The 17,029-nt window shown below is 43.4% G+C and overlaps 1 protein-coding gene across 1 annotated transcript in view; it reads left to right on the top strand.

Annotated features, from left to right (window-relative positions):
- The window catches only part of ROCK2 (Rho associated coiled-coil containing protein kinase 2), an 81,381-nt gene that overhangs the window by 59,900 nt on the left and 4,452 nt on the right, over positions 1 to 17,029 (top strand). The window contains exons 19-31 of the mRNA XM_081189290.1: positions 1,100 to 1,284; positions 3,617 to 3,686; positions 4,267 to 4,370; positions 4,487 to 4,673; positions 4,813 to 4,906; positions 5,011 to 5,105; positions 5,837 to 6,016; positions 8,650 to 8,800; positions 9,088 to 9,264; positions 12,241 to 12,311; positions 14,277 to 14,365; positions 15,344 to 15,422; positions 16,432 to 16,693. Coding sequence (XP_081045416.1) covers positions 1,100 to 1,284; positions 3,617 to 3,686; positions 4,267 to 4,370; positions 4,487 to 4,673; positions 4,813 to 4,906; positions 5,011 to 5,105; positions 5,837 to 6,016; positions 8,650 to 8,800; positions 9,088 to 9,264; positions 12,241 to 12,311; positions 14,277 to 14,365; positions 15,344 to 15,422; positions 16,432 to 16,693 — 1,744 coding nt within the window. The remainder of the gene's footprint in view (positions 1 to 1,099; positions 1,285 to 3,616; positions 3,687 to 4,266; positions 4,371 to 4,486; positions 4,674 to 4,812; positions 4,907 to 5,010; positions 5,106 to 5,836; positions 6,017 to 8,649; positions 8,801 to 9,087; positions 9,265 to 12,240; positions 12,312 to 14,276; positions 14,366 to 15,343; positions 15,423 to 16,431; positions 16,694 to 17,029) is intronic.

The following is a 17,029-nucleotide window of genomic DNA, read 5'->3' as shown; positions in this document are numbered from 1 at the left end:
AAATAATTAACATGCACCGTTATATGCCCTCACTTTGGCTCTCCTGCCCAATGAAACATTGTGCCCTGAGAAGCCATTCCTGAGGCTCAGGGAACTCCATGGAAAAGCTGGGGTAGGTGTTGTGCTGCATTGGGAGAAGACTAAAAATCAGGGATGCGGGCAGGCTTACACCTCAGTATATGTTTAGAAGTGCCTTATCCAGTGCTTTTTTTCTGGGGGGACACGGGTACGCATACCCCTAAACATGAATCTTTATACTTTTGTTCATTTACTGTATTTATTTTTCCCAATTTGAACTATAAAATGGTGATTTTCTTGAGTCAAAATGAGAGTACCCCTAAGCATTTTTTTCGGGGGGGAAAGCACTGGCTGGCCTTATCCAAACCAAGTACCATACTGAATCTACATCTTAATCCCCTGTGTAGGTTACTTGAAATATATATGGGGCATTTATTGCAGTCTCATTTACCCCATGTAAAGATGTGTTGGTATAAACAGTGACACAAGTAAGAGTGTTCGTTGCAAGTCACATTCACCTGTAGAATTTACTGCTGTGTGATTGTGATTAAAATTGTAGTCTTACAGCCCCAATTGTATGCATGTTTAATCATCAATAAGTACCACTGTGTCTAGTTGAGCTTATTTCTAGCTATGTGTGCATAGGATAGCAACCTTTTAATGATTTTTAATAATACAAGTAAGGGCTGTACAAGATGTTTTGAAAACTTTTAAGTGTGGTTGATTTTCCCAAAACTAATTTCCTTTGGTTGTGGAGAGAGTGTTAGAGGTGATACCTTCCTTCTCCGGACGTTATTACTCTGAAAAGGTTTTGAGCTATATATATATATTCTTTTTCTTCAATCTTTCAGTGTTCAATCAGTCTTAAAAAGTGATTTCCATGGTGGATGCAGAAATAACTGCTAGTGACATGTAATGAATGTTTACCTGCTCTTCAAAGTAGTTTTGGCAAGACAGACTTTGTCCCCATTTTACCTTCAAACACACACTTAAACAAAGTGAGCACAGTGGTATTGTTACTTTTATGAATATTTGTACATAAAACATATTTATGTATAAAAGGAATCCATTTGTTTTGTAGGTTGAAAACCTGACACTAAAAATAGAACAGGAAACACAAAAGCGTTCTCTGACACAAAATGACTTGAAGATGCAAACACAGAATGTCAATGCACTGAAAATGTCGGAAAAACAACTAAAGCAGGAAAACAATCATCTGTTGGAAATCAAACTCAACTTGGAGAAGCAAAATAATGAACTTAGAAAGTAAGCAAATTCTACAATTGGAATGTTTATTCTTACCACGATAGATAGATAGATAGATAGATAGATAGATAGATAGATAGATAGACAGACAGACAGACAGACAGATAGACAGATATTTACTTAATGTTATTTATAAGAGTATTTCTATACTAATATATGAAATATCAGGGTGGTTTAAATGCCATTAAAAAAAGAAGAAGAATTAAGCTGGTTCATAGGCCTGGTGGATTAAAAATGCATTCAGGAGATGCCTAAACTGCAGAAGCAATGATGGCTGCCAACTTCTAGTTGAGACCAGTCAGACCTCTGAAACACGGGAGGCAACTAACAGTCATCCTCTTGATGATCTTAGTGATCTGTTCCATTGTAGTTGCTGAGGATTCACAACTTTCATGAACATGGCAAAACTGGAGAGTTTGGGGCCACACATAACACGATCAAATGTGTAACAAAGATTTGATTCTAAACTGACAAAGGGCTGGTAAAGAATTGAGGATACAATGAGGCAGGTAATCTTGTTCTTCAGGTCACCCTGAAAGATTAAGAAGTACCAGAACATGCATTAGTATTCAGATTTTCCCCATTTCATTTATTCTCCATTTTGAATGTACATGCAGCAGCTTAGTTGCTGCAGAAACCACTTCAGTATGGAGATCTTACCTTGTCAAAGCAGTTGTCAGTAGTGGCCACACTGCTGTGGGTGCATAATCTCCCTGATATATTGTTTATGAAATAGAGCAAGGTCCTTGTGGGAGAGTATTTATAATAATAAAACTCAACTCCCACTCCAGTGGTACTTCTAAACCTGCTGCGCTGCACCATTCAGTCTTGCATACAGTCATACCTCGGGTTAAAGACGCTTCAGGTTAAATCTTTTCAGGTTGCATCCCGCAGCGACCAGGAAGTAACGGAACGGGTTACTTCCGGGTTTTGCTGCTCACACATGCACAGACGCTAAAAATGACGTCACATACATGAAACAGAATGGCGAATCGCGACCTTCTCACGTGCAGATGTGGGTTGTGTTCTGCTCAGGTTGCAAACGGGGCTCCGGAACAGATCCCATTCGCATCCAGAGGTACCACTTTATCTCTCCCCTTTAATTTAATCACCTGGTTACTGTGGGGTAAAGGTGTAGTACAAAGCCACTTCAGATACAGATATTTAATAAAGGTATTTAAGTTTATTACAATATCATTAAAGGCACAGGCTTATCAGATTACTTTAAAATAGTACTGTATCTTTAAATGAGTACATGTTCTATTAACTTGTTATTGTTACTTTAAATACTAACAACTTATATTCTGCTGATCTGCCAACAAGAGGATGGCCACAAGCAAATAAGGCACTGAATCCTTCCTTCTTTTGTGACAATGGCAGGGCCTTCCAAGAGGCAGAAATGCATCTCACTTGTGTTTGAGAGTTGTACTCCCAATGTACAGCTCAGAACTTGCTAGCCTTCAGTGTACAAGAATTCTAATAAGCTAATTCTGTACATAGTCTTCCATTAAAATCTTCCTGTTAACAGTTTTAGGAAGTTATGTTGGGGGAGTAAATATATGGACACCTTGCCTTAAACATTTTGTCCATTCTAAAGGAAAATTAATTTATTTTTAATTATAAATTTTCTAATGTTCTGGAAAAGATGAAAGGCTTCAGAAAGAAATGAAGGTAGGCCTGAATACCATAGTGACAGGTGAGCTGCTGTGAACTCTTCACCTTTTCATAGTGAGCTCATTCTTGAGAGAAGCATATTTGCTACAGGGTTTGTGCTCTAGTCCCTCCTGCTTCTCCCTGCCAGCTTCTTCCTGCTTCTAGGTATTTTTATTAGCGAGTGAGATAATTGTAGAAAAGCGCTGCTAGGCAAATTTAGGATGGCCTCCAACCTGAGGTGGAGTGTGCACTAGTGCCAGGGAATTTTGATGCCCTTTGGAGCAATTTTGGATACACTGTATCCAAGGTACACACAAGCTTTCTACTGGCTTGTATTATATATACAGTGGTACCTCGGGTTAAGAACTTAACTTGTTCTGGAGGTCTGTTCTTAACCTGAAACTGTTCTTAACCTGAAGAAAACTAAATCAACTTCCAGTAGACAAGACAGAAAGCTTCTCACATCAGATACGTTGTAGTGCACATTACAGAATGATCATTAAAGCTGAATTCAAATAAACAGGATTTCTTAACAGTTCTCTTCTGCCCTGCTGTCATTATGGACTACAAGGAAAGGCGAACAGTCTGGCAGTAGAAAATCCAATTTAATCATGTGTGCAAGCACCGTTAATCAGAAGAACCATATTATTTTAAAAATAAGTACATGTTATTCTAACAGGGAACGTCAAGATGCAGATGCACAGATGAAAGAGCTTCAGGATCAACTTGAAGCAGAACAATATTTTTCGGTATGTACTGCATTGCCATTGTTATTATTCCATTCATTAAGTGTAGCATAGGCATTTTTCTAGGGGTTTGTAGCCATCTCACTGAGGTGTAAATATCATATTTCCCCAATGGAAATTAGTAGGTTTGCAATCATGAGGGAGGGTAGTTTTCTTATAACTTAACATGGTTTTGCATTTTAAATATGCTTCATAGTAGCATATTAACACTATGCAATTTCTGTGGAATCAAAGTAAATTGCCTTATCTTTGTACCCCGAGTGAACTGCAGAGATAGCACATTGTGAGTTGCTACCTTGGAGTGACAAGGCAATTATGTGAGAGAGATATGACCTACAATATTTGTTGGTTACATTTAGAGCTCTAGTTTGAGTAGGGCATTTTCGTAGCCCTCACTCCTGATAATGCCAGCAACTGATAAGTGTCTGTTCATTGTGAACACTTGCTCCTGTTCTTGCAAGATTCCACATCTTGAATACTGTAGATGTTAAGGCAAAATGAACCTTCTAACGGGACTTTTTCCATTCAGGCGACTGAACCCATCCCACAGTATTTACATCAGTGTCCCTTTTTAAAATTTCAGACTCTCTATAAAACACAAGTTCGGGAATTAAAAGAAGAGTGCGAGGAGAAGGCCAAACTTGGTAAAGATATACAACAAAAAATGCAAGAGTTGCAGGATGAAAGGTGAGAATTTGGCTGTTTGATTCTTGGCCATGCGCGATAGAATACCACTATTTGAAATTCAGAAATGATAGAAATAATCTCTTCAACCACAATAATAGTTTATCACTTCTTTGTAGAGACTCTTTGGCTGCACAACTGGAGATCACGTTAACGAAAGCTGACTCAGAACAGTTGGCTCGCTCCATTGCCGAAGAGCAATACTCCGATTTAGAGAAGGAAAAGATCATGAAAGAGTTAGAGATTAAAGAGATGATGGCAAGGCACAAGCAAGAACTTGCTGAGAAAGATGCCACAATAGGATCAGTAAGTAGTTTCTATCCGTAAGTAGTGTGATGTTTCCGCAAGAGTTTTTGATTTTGGACACAAACTCATTCAGCATGATTGAACAGGTTGCTGGTTTATTTTTCAAGCCAAAGAGTAACAAATTTCTACTTCATTTTAGCTCGAAGAGGCAAATAGGACGCTAACAAGTGATGTCGCAAATCTTGCTAATGAAAAAGAAGAGCTGAATAACAAGCTCAAAGAAGTCCTAGAACGTGAGTGTTGTGGTTTTTTTTTTTTTTTTAAAGTAACTTCTTTTATATCAGAGTCTATTATTTTTTCACTTTGCAAATATTAGTGAGTCTGTTTTCATTTGCAGGAATGTCCCAAATGAACGCAGAGGAAAATGATATAGGGGTGCTTAAGAGTCAATATGAGAAACAGCTAGCTTATGAACGAACAATGAAGACACAGGTAAAGTATGAAAACTGTGGGAGAAGGAGTTTTGTTATCACTGTACATTATATATGAGAGAAAATACTACAGGTAATGCAAATACAGTGGTGCCTCGCAAGACGAAAAGAATCCGTTCCGTGATTCTCTTCGTCTAGCGGTTTTTTCGTCTTGCGAAGCAAGCCCATTGACGGATTAGAGGATTAGCGCTATTAGCAGCTTTTAGCGGCTTATCAGCTTATCGGATCAGCTGATAAGCGGCTTAGCGGCTTAGAAAAGGGGGGGGGGAAACCCCGCAGGAACCCGGAATACATTTTCGTCTTGCGAAGCAAGCCCATAGGAGATTCGTTTTGCAAAGCACCTCCAAAACGGAAAACTCTTTCGTCTAGCGAGTTTTCCATCTTGCGAGGCATTCGTCTTGCGGGGCACCACTGTAAAATAAGCCCTGTAAATGTTTATAGCACTAGACTCCAATATAATATCATTTCTCTGATCGCTTCCTTGTTCAAACTATTCGAAACTTTATTGGTGAACTATAGTTTATTTGGCTTTGTGGATCAAAACTTAGGACAAGCATTTTTAAAATCTTTGAACCTTTTGGTAACGACAGCTGCCAAGCTCAGGGTAGAATATATTATATTTTGATCAAGTAGAAAACTCAAACAAAATGCTGTAATTGTGGGTTGCAGAAACATCTGATTCTGTAATCCTAAGGTAACTGTTTATTCTTCTTGTGCATCTCCCTCCATCAGGCTGTAAATAAGTTAGCTGAAGTGATGAACCGTAAGAATCCTATCCAGCGAGGAGCAGACACTGATGTTAGAAGAAAAGAAAAGGAGAACAGGAAACTGCACATGGAGTTGAAGTCTGAACGTGAAAATTTATCCCAGATGATGATCAAATATCAGAAAGAGATCAATGAGATGCAAGCGGTAAGTACCTGTACACAGATGTATCTGGCAACAATAAATTGCTTAATGGATTAATAAATTGCTGAAAGAGAATTTGATCTGAAAGAATGTTTCAAAAGTTGACAGACCTTGTAGAGTTTGTAAATATTTCCAATCGTTGAATCTGCCTTTGTATTCCTAAAACCTTTGCAGCAGTCCTACTGCCCTTAGTCTCTTGTTCCTCTTCTCATTGCATGAGCTTTTGTAGCCCAAATGTGCTATTTCATAAGGTTACATATTCTCCCCCGCCATCATCCAGGGGGATTAAAATTAAAAGAATGCTCTTCCAATAAGCATGCCAAGAAAATCCTGTAAACCAGATTATATAAGGTGGCAAATAATTTACCGTATTTTTCGCCCTATAAGACGCACTTTTTCCCCTCCAAAAATGAAGGGGAAATGTGGGTGCGTCTTATGGGGCGAATGCAGACTCCTTGGCTTCAGCGATAGCAACACGAAGCCTCCGAAGCCTGCGCTCCGGAGGCTTCGCGTTGCTTCCGCTGAAGCCAGGAGAGTCTGCTGTTTGAGGCTGGCGGTGGGGAAAGCAGCGCTTCCCCCATCGCCAGCCCCAGAGGATGGGGGGCAGCAGGAAGGCGCGCGACGCCTTGCTGCTACTCTCCAACCCGGGTTTGAGGCTGGCGGTGGGGAAAGCAGCGCTTCCCCCATCGCCAGCCCCAGAGGATGGGGGGCAGCAGGAAGGCGCGCGACGCCTTGCCGCTGCTCTCCAACCCGGGTTTGAGGCTGGCGGTGGGGAAAGCAGCGCTTCCCCCATCGCCAGCCCCAGAGGATGGGGGGCAGCAGGAAGGCGCGCGACGCCTTGCCGCTGCTCTCCAACCCGCGTTTGAGGCTGGCGGTGGGGAAAGCAGTGCTTCCCCCATCGCCAGCCCCAGAGGATGGGGGGCAGCAGGAAGGCGCGCGACGCCTTGCCGCTGCTCTCCAACCCGGGTTTGAGGCTGGCGGTGGGGAAAGCAGCGCTTCCCCCATCGCCAGCCCCAGAGGATGGGGGGCAGCAGGAAGGCGCGCGACGCCTTGCCGCTGCTCTCCAACCCGGGTTTGAGGCTGGCGGTGGGGAAAGCAGCGCTTCCCCCATCGCCAGCCCCAGAGGATGGGGGGCAGCAGGAAGGCGCGCGACGCCTTGCCGCTGCTCTCCAACCCGCGTTTGAGGCTGGCGGTGGGGAAAGCAGCGCTTCCCCCATCGCCAGCCCCAGAGGATGGGGGGCAGCAGGAAGGCGCGCGACGCCTTGCCGCTGCTCTCCAACCCGCGTTTGAGGCTGGCGGTGGGGAAAGCAGTGCTTCCCCCATCGCCAGCCCCAGAGGATGGGGGGCAGCAGGAAGGCGCGCGACGCCTTGCCGCTGCTCTCCAACCCGCGTTTGAGGCTGGCGGTGGGGAAAGCAGCGCTTCCCCCATCGCCAGCCCCAGAGGATGGGGGGCAGCAGGAAGGCGCGCGACGCCTTGCCGCTGCTCTCCAACCCGCGTTTGAGGCTGGCGGTGGGGAAAGCAGCGCTTCCCCCATCGCCAGCCCCAGAGGATGGGGGGCAGCAGGAAGGCGCGCGACGCCTTGCCGCTGCTCTCCAACCCGCGTTTGAGGCTGGCGGTGGGGAAAGCAGCGCTTCCCCCATCGCCAGCCCCAGAGGATGGGGGGCAGCAGGAAGGCGCACGACGCCTTGCCGCTGCTCTCCAACCCGCGTTTGAGGCTGGCGGTGGGGAAAGCAGCGCTTCCCCCATCGCCAGCCCCAGAGGATGGGGGGCAGCAGGAAGGCGCGCGACGCCTTGCCGCTGCTCTCCAACCCGGGTTTGAGGCTGGCGGTGGGGAAAGCAGCGCTTCCCCCATCGCCAGCCCCAGAGGATGGGGGGCAGCAGGAAGGCGCGCGACGCCTTGCCGCTGCTCTCCAACCCGCGTTTGAGGCTGGCGGTGGGGAAAGCAGCGCTTCCCCCATCGCCAGCCCCAGAGGATGGGGGGCAGCAGGAAGGCGCGCGACGCCTTGCCGCTGCTCTCCAACCCTCCTTTGGGCTTTTGCGGGAGATGGGGAAATTCCCCCACCTCCCGCAAAAGCAGGCAAAAGCCGTGCGCTCTGTAAAGGGGCTCCGCGGCTTCTGCTGGCTTTTCTACGAGGGGGGGGGAATTCCCCCACCTCCCGCAAAAGCCCGCAAAAGCCGTGTGCTCTTTAAAGGGGCTCCCCGGCTTTTCTAGGAGGTGGGGGAATTCCCCCACCTCCTAGAAAAGCCTGCAGGAGCCGTGCACCCTTTAAAGAGCAAGCGGCTCTTGGGGGCTTTTCCCCGAGGAGGGAGAAGGGACTGACTGGCCCTTTCAGTCCCTTCTCCCTCCTGGTCCAAAAGCCCGCAGGAGTCACGCGGGGCTCCTGTGGGCTTTGGCGGGAGGTGGGGGAATTCCGCCACCTCCCGCAAAAGCAGGGAGAAGGTCTTGGAGTAGCGCACAGGCTGCGTGCAGCCTGTCCGCTGCTCCCAGAGCTGCGGGGGGGGGGGAATCATATTTTTTCCCTTGATTTCCCCCCCTGAAAACTAGGTGCGTCCTATGGGCCGGTGCGTCTTATAGGGCGAAAAATACGGTAATAATATGAGGTTTGATTTGTGCTCCTTGAATCTCCTTTTATAGCAAATAGCGGAAGAGAGCCAGATACGAATAGAATTGCAGATGGCTCTGGACAGCAAAGATAGTGACATTGAACAGCTTCGCTCACAGCTGCAGTCAATACGCATTGACAGTACCAGTATGCCATGTGGTTCAGGGGAAGCAGATGCTGATGGTAAGATTCATTCTTCATTAGCACACTTATCTTTTGTCACAAAAATCCAGTGTTTAAACTGATTCCTTTCCATAGCTTCCAAAAGTCGCTAGCAATGTAATTTTCTCACCTACCTTCTTGCCACTAACATTTTGACCTTTTAGCACCTTCTGAAATGTGAAGAATATAGTTATTATTACCCCCCCTAAAGCTATTCCATTCCATTATAACTGAAGAAGTAAATGTTTTTAAAGCTCTTTTGTCATTAACTTTTTGTGCACTTTATCCCTATCATGCTGGGTTCTCAGTTCATATTACTCAATCCCACACTATGGAGTCAATGTCTTTTACCTACGAACGCTCTTCTACCTCTGTCAGTATTGCCACTAAGCCTTCCAGTTCTCGTGTGTTTATCAACTCTGATTCTGACTCAGAGGAGGAATCGGCGTCTTCTGTAGAAGTCCCTTCAGAACCTGACAGTCCAGGTGACATTCCTACAAACCATTTAGTGATGGAATGCTGCTGCTCCTCTGAACTTTAATTACTAACATTGCAAGCAGTTGAAATCAAATATAGTTGTGTTGCATGAAGAATGAAGTTGCTAAGTGAAGAATGAAGTGGCCCTTTTAATCTAAAGTAGCCACTGATTGTATTCCTAATTAAGTATACTCTAGAGGCATATGCATGCAGTATGCATCTTTCCCCTTAGCAACAGCCCCTTCCACCCTTCTCCAAGTTGCTGCTAAGAAAATTAGGGCTTGCTGTGGCGATCACACAGGGCCCCCAGACGTTTCATGGTCTATTGACCCTGTGCCACCACTGCGGTTAGCTTTCTTCGCTGCCACCACCCCGCTGCTCACGGGGACACACGGAGTCCAGACAGTTGTGAACATAAATAATCAAGTTTATTTTTAAATGCAGGAAGAAGCGTATGGTTACAGTTTATTTTTCTCTTGTCAGTTTCCTAATCTTAGTTGGGAATAATTCACTTTGAAGTTGTTAGGAACTATCTATCTGACTCAACCTAACAATTCCTCTCACCCTCTCACAATACAACTCTGCCAACCCACACCTAAGCCTCCCTCTTCCTTCTCCAACACCCAAGCCTCAACTCCCAACTCCCAAACCTCAACTGACTTTCAAAACCTCCCACTCTATCTTTTACTCCCCCCTTGCATTCTCACTGCCCAATCACATCACACCCATTTTAACCCTTTCCTTGACCCATCCTAGGAGGCAAAAGCCACACTTGCAAACTTAAGTTGATTCATTGACAGGAATTGTTAGTTAAAAGTGGAAGTTGAGTGACATTCTTTTCATTTGTGGATTTTGTTTCTCAAATGGCACTTTTGAAAATTGTGGCTTCTGTTTATCAAATTGCACATATATTCCTCCCTTCAGTAAGCTAAAAAAAGAAGATGCTTACATTGAGAAATTGACTGTTATCAATTATATTTAATTATTATCTATTAAAAGACAAATGATGAATCAATCCTGAATTAATCACTCTAGTGAAAGTGCACTGGATTTTATTTTTTTAATTTAGGAAGAAAAATGATATGGAAGATCTTAAAAGGGTGTGTGCTTCCAGATCATCTACAATGCCAAATCTAGGTATCTTAAGTTACACATTCAAAAGGTGACTTAGGCCCATTTCAGAAATCAGTGCCCCAACCTTTGGCTTGCTGTTGCTCTAAATTCACGTACTGACTGTGCAGGTATGTGAGCATACATTCACAGTCTCACTGCCAACTCTCTACACAAAAGACACTAAGCTGAGTACTTGTTGCTGCTTTGGCACTGCTTCTCTCACTCAGTTTTGGTAGCCTGCTTTCTTCTATGATATGTTAGGCAAGGGCTTCCTAGCTCCCATGTAATGGTACAATAAATCAGAAAGGTAATCAACTAGAGGTGATGGAACAATACATTCTCTAACATTATAAGAGCAAAGTAATAGATACCTTTGGGTTGGTCCATCCTCTTGTCACACCTGCCTTACACGTTGAACAGCTGAAAACTCTGATCTGAAACATGACATTTAGAGACTAGGTTTTGTTTTTTTGTAAAACTTTCCTTAGGCAGATATCTTCTATGGGAAGAGCAGGGACTACTGGTAACACAAAGCTGAGAAAGCTGTACTAAATATATTTAAATGGCACTCAGGTGTGTGGACTGGAAGAATTCAGAAGTATTCAGATCCCACAGATTACAGTGCTTAAGAATAATTAACTGACTTTTGCTGAAACAATGAAAAGCTGTTAGGATAAGAAGTTTATAGAGGGGAAAATGGCATTTGTTCTTGTCATTGTATCATTTTCTTATTAGGGAAATAGGGACATACAATGTAGCATACATCTTCCCTCCATTCCTTTCCCCTAAAATCTAAAAGAGGTGAAGTTGGTTGAATCATTGGTGACTCGGTGCTGCTAATATATTTTCAGTGCTAGTAGGAAAGACAGTAGAGAAACTGCTGCAGTTCTGTGTTCAATTAATCAGGGTGTATATGTGTGCGCGCACGCATATGCAAGTGTGCAGAGTATCAGGATATTGACAGTGGAAGCACATTACATTTTATAGGAAGGGGAACTGAAAATGAGGGGGGACCTTCTATATTTTTTCAAAGGACTTTCCACCAAAAGTTAAACAAAGCATGTCTCAGTGTAAAGACTACAATACAAAACATATTTTGTTAATCTTTGTTTTCCCTATGCATCAATATACTTCAAACTTTTGTTCTTGCTAGAAGTTTTGCAAACATTCACATTCTATTTTGTGAAATCTAGTGGGTTGGATACTGACTTGCCTCCCTCATCTCTTTTGACTAAGCCTTGTGATGCGGCTACCTCCACCTTCAAGCCACTCTGCCTCCCTTTCAGGTCATTTCTTCTTCCACAGTCCTCTTCATCTGCTGTCTCCCTAACAAACACATTGCAACATACATTACAATATAAATAAAAGAATGCATTACATAATACTCATGAAAACACAGTCTAAAGCAACAGACTTTCTTTACACAAGGGAAGCTGTTTAAGGCAGTACAGAGGGTCCAAATTCTGCTCCGAGAGCAGGAAGCCTTGAGTACATAGTACAACTTCTGTGTTTAATACTCTGGAGGTTTAGAAATAGGAGAATTTGCTGTGTGTGCTTTGTTAACGTTTTCCAAAAGGAATCAGAATGGATGGCACAGACATTTCCTTAAATAGTAATAAATGCTTTAGATATGTTTCTGCTGTGGAACATAAAACATTTACTAATAGGAATGTGTGGTGACACAATTTTATGACTAGAGCTTTGCTCGCGTTTGCTTCTAAATTTCAGCTGTTTTGAAATATGGTATTTGCTTGCAGATGAACACAGCTTTCAAGAAAACATTTTTCTTAACTTGACATGACTTTAAAAAGTAGCACAGTACCTATTCAATATTAATTGTTTTGATGTTTGCTCACTTTAATACTTTTCAGAGTCACGGCTAGAGGGCTGGCTATCATTGCCTGCCCGAAACAATACAAAAAAATATGGATGGGTTAAAAAGGTAAGAAATGCATGCAATTCTTAGAGCTGTTACTTGGGGCGTGATATGCAGTTATTTTAATGCTCTGTTCAGCACGTGAAAACAGAGCACTACAGTTTTTGATACATTGCTGCTTTTCTAGAGATTGATTATGAGCCTGTCTGGGATGCAAGAGCACTTTCTTTTGAGGATTTTGAAGGCTTTTCCACCAACAGGAAGAGAAAGCTGAGTGGGATAGGAATCACACACACAGTGGAAGATGGGTCATTGGCTGCTTATCTTCCCATATCTCCTCCTTAGTGGATAGTTTTCTTTTAAGTGTTAGAAGTAGGAGCAGCAGGGAAAATGGGAATTTGCCACATCCAGGTGGAAGACATTCCCAGAGTGAGCTTACGCCTCCTACTGGAAGGAAGGTGCAGGGTCCCCTCAAGTCTTTAGCCTCTTCACCAGGGAGAGGAGTCATCCCTCTTTCAGTTTCCTCAGCTGAGTCTGTGTGTTCCCTCCCCAGTGTCTCCCCACCCCCAACCTCTCCCTGCCTTTTCTTGAATTCACAGTGGAGGAGTGGGGGCTTTTTGTTTGGGGGCCTTGGTGACTGCTAGAGCTCCAGGCACATTCTACAAAGAGCATTATAAATGCAATCACCTTTTAATCTTGAGCACAGCCATTGCTGTGGCTTGTCCAGCTTCCTTTGATGGCAGGGTGTGTGTGCAAGAAGCATCCAGTGGGACCTGCCTGCATTGCTCCCCACCCTTCCCGTTGCTTTCTTGTAGCCCATGTGAGGGCTTGAGCATGCAGCCCCAGCTTCATTGGTGTGGGTAGACCCCTCATGCCTCTTCAGACAGCCTTTGGGCTTTGGTGCACAACTGTGGCTGCCCCTCTCTTTTATGTTGGGCCTGTAAGGAGAGGCTGACTTAATAGTGTCCTGTCCTCTGTCTGTGCCTCCATGCCATGGTGGTTGCTTTGTGGACATCTGTCTGACTCTAGTTCCTCCATGGCTGACTGGTTCCCTATGGCTGTGGTTGCATCTGCTGAGGTGAGTACCTCTTAATCTAGCCCCCCATTGCTTCCTTTCCCATCTTCAGACATCACCTGTCGCTTTGGGGCGGGGGGAGGGGTACTGTATTTTCTTCTGTCAGTTTAGTTTTATGTTCTTTGCGTTTCGGTTGCCCATGTTCTTCCTGTGAGTTGAGTGGCCCAATATTTGATTTGGTCTCGAGGGGTTATCCTGCTCCTGGTGTTGTAGCAATAAAACTGCAAGCACATTTGCAGAGCTAAGCAGGGTCCGGTATGGTTTCAAATTGGATGGGGGAACACCTGTTGAGATCCCTGCATTGCAGGGGGTTGGACTGGATGACCTTCTGAGTCCCCCCCGGAAAAGAGGCAAAAAGCTTGAGAGGACCCTGCCTTATCCCTCCAGTAGGAAGTGTCACCCCACTCCAGAACGTCTTCCACCTGGATCCTCAAACAGAAATTCACAAAAAGACAAATTTCCACTGGGGTATGTACTGTATACTAGGCATACACTAGAAGTAGAGGCCACTACAGATTTGGGTGTGGGTTGGGAGAGGAAGGGTTGTATATGCACATTTTGGCTATCCATCAGCATGAAATCCAATTACAGTCTTAAAGATAATGAAGGACTTGACGCTTTAGTACATTGGGATTTTGTTTTTGTAACTTAGTTGAGCTTTTATCATGCTTGCTGCATCATATCTTAAAGAGTTTGTTCTTTTGCTTATTTGGTTTTGCCCATTGTTTTTGATGTGACTATCGCACCATAAATCGTAACAATGCATTTACTGGGTTAGATTACTTTGTTGGGCAAGTAGCTGTAGTTATCAAACTGTTTAAGTAATTTGTTTTGTGATGTGGTTTAATCCTATGAAAGTATTGTCATGGAAGAAAAATGGCATGTATATATCAAAGTTAAAATTTGTTGCCCAACCTGTGTGTTTACTTACATTTTTTTTTAATTTAAAAAAACAGTATATAATTGTGAGCAGCAAGAAAATACTGTTCTATCACAATGAACAAGAGAAAGAACAATCAAATCCTTACATGGTGTTGGACATAGAGTAAGTATTGTTTTGTGACATTATCTTTTTGCTTCTATTTTACATGATCTTTCCTATGGGTTATTGCATAGCTTTTGCTGTGTTTTTAAAATTCTTTTTCCCCTGATTTTTTTGTATTTATACCCATGAGCCTAATTAGACCCCAAGGGTCCCAATTTGGCCTATGAGATCATTTCTCCCAAATATTGTCCCTTAAAGTGCCCTCCTAGATGTTGATTGACAAGGGAGGCTTCCTGTAGCTGCTGGTCAAGTGATTGGCAATAGAGCAGGCCTACAAGGGTTGGCTGGTTTACAGAGGTCCTTGGCTGCATGGTAGAATTCCCCATGGGGAAGTCCATGGCACAACTGACCCCTGCCCAAAGCAGGGCTTGGACACTGCCTATCAGCTGATGGGCAGAAACTTCAAGCCCTGCCTGATTTGCTTTTTGCTTTGTATTGCAATTTGAATAACTACAAAGGAAAAATGGGTCACCTGAGATCATTTTACTGTCAGGTGATAAAAAGGTGGGCCAGACCAGACTTTTTAATAATTATAATGAAGAAATAATTAATAAAATTCTGTCCTCATGCCATCTAATCACAGAGGTTTATTATGTAAATTTGTAATGGTCAAGACTTAACCGATCCTTTGTTCTAATTAAAGAGGGCATACATACAGTATGACATCCATTTCTTCTTATTTTGACTTGATTGCTGTTTGTTTAAAGAATACATAGGCAAAGAGTTTAAATATTACTTGGAGTAATATTTGTTTGCCAGTTTAAAAAATGTACTGATTGTAGAATTTGTACTACTAAGTCTTTAAAATACTGTATTTTAAACACAGGTGCATCTTAATTTTAAATTATTATTTCATGTCCAAACTGAACTCTACTGAAGGGAGACCTTCCATAGACTTTCATAGATTAGTATTGTTTACATTACTGTTTCCTATCTCACTTACATTTCCGCTGACTTTCTGCATGTGTGCTTCTACAGCAAATTGTTCCATGTTCGGCCTGTCACACAAACAGATGTATACAGAGCAGATGCCAAAGATATCCCTAGGATATTCCAGGTATGCCTTTTAAAAATTATGAACAACAAAGGGGGGAGAGGGTAGTAGAAGATATCATGCATTCCTGAAATAGTCTGAGTACACCTGACGTGGTATGGTTTCACTTGAAATATATTCTGAAGTGTAACCAAATAAAGGGATTGGGAGTAGCTATTTTTCTTCAACTGTGGAGTTGGATGGCAGAAAAGTTAAGTCTTGTATTACTAAATGGGTGGAGATCAGAGTGCCCCACAAGAGGCTCCTTTCTGTAATTTCATTCCCGTTTATGTATCTCTGGGCTGGTTCAGGTGAGCTCCCAAGTTGGAAAGGGGAGTATGTCTACCTCAACAGGATGCTTTCATGGAAGAGAGGATCAGGAAGGTGATTTTCACCCAGTCGTCCTTGTTCCCTGCCCCCCTTGAAATGCTTCTCTGGAGGGTTTGGGACCTTCCAGAACACAGCATGCCTCCCTCCAGTGAGAGCTTCTGCTGGATCTCAGTCCCTTCTTCTTCTAGAGGCAGGCACTCCTGTTTGCGGAAGGAACACTCTGCATTCAGCCCATCACATCTACCATGTGGATAATAGACGGGATGCTTCAAACTGTGTTGCCCATCTGACATCATTTCACTTTCTTTTTCATTGTTTTTTGCTGTCTTTGTGCTGCAGTTCAACCAATTTTTCCCCTTTGTAAAACATGGCTTATGTGTACCAAGTACAGTGGTACCTCGCAAGACGAATGCCTCGCAAGACGAAAAACATGCAAGACGAAAGAGTTTTCTGTTTTTTGAGTCGTTCCGCAAGATGAATTTCCCTATGGGCTTGCTTTGCAAGACGAAACGTCTTGCGAGTTCTTGCGAGTTTGTTTCCTTTTTCTTAAAGCCGCTAAGCCGTTAATAGCCGCTAAGCCGCTAATAGCCGTGCTTTGCAAGACGAAAAAACCGCAAGACGAAGAGGCTTGCGGAACGGATTAATTTCGTCTTGCGAGGCACCACTGTATTACTGATACAGTTCTTTCCATTTTTGATTCCAGATCCTGTATGATAATGAAGGAGAAAGCAAAAAGGAGCAAGAATTTCCTGTGGATTCTGCAGGGGAGAAGTCAAACTATATTTGCCACAAAGGCCATGAATTTATACCAACACTCTATCATTTCCCAACAAATTGTGAGGCATGCATGAAGCCATTATGGCACATGTTCAAGCCTCCTGCTGCTTTGGAATGTCGCCGCTGCCACATTAAATGTCATAAGGATCACATGGATAAAAAGGAAGAGATTATTGCACCTTGCAAAGGTACCTAGCAAGACTATAGTATAAAATGGATTGGTCTGTTAGAAGAGTCAGATGCAACTCTTCTGTCTTGTGAAATGCTAACAAGGTTGCTTATAAAAGTGAGTTTAGTCTGCTTTATGCATTTGGGATGTGTGGATGGTTTGTGACCTGCTTCACATACAACTCTTAAGCTATGGTCTGTTTAACAAATCACAGACGAGCATACAAACCATGGCTTGTTTCTTCAAAGTTCAGTTTGTTTTCTAGTTGTTCTTGTCTCGTGTCTTTTGCAGCTTAGTGAGCAACCAGGGTGAGAAGACCAAAAAACCATGGTTTAAAGAAGAGTGCTAGGTTTTC

Source organism: Podarcis bocagei (assembly GCF_964188305.1).
Source record: "Podarcis bocagei genome assembly, chromosome: 3".
Taxonomy (NCBI): Eukaryota; Metazoa; Chordata; class Lepidosauria; order Squamata; family Lacertidae; genus Podarcis; species Podarcis bocagei.
This window is presented reverse-complemented; position numbering and strand designations above follow the sequence as displayed.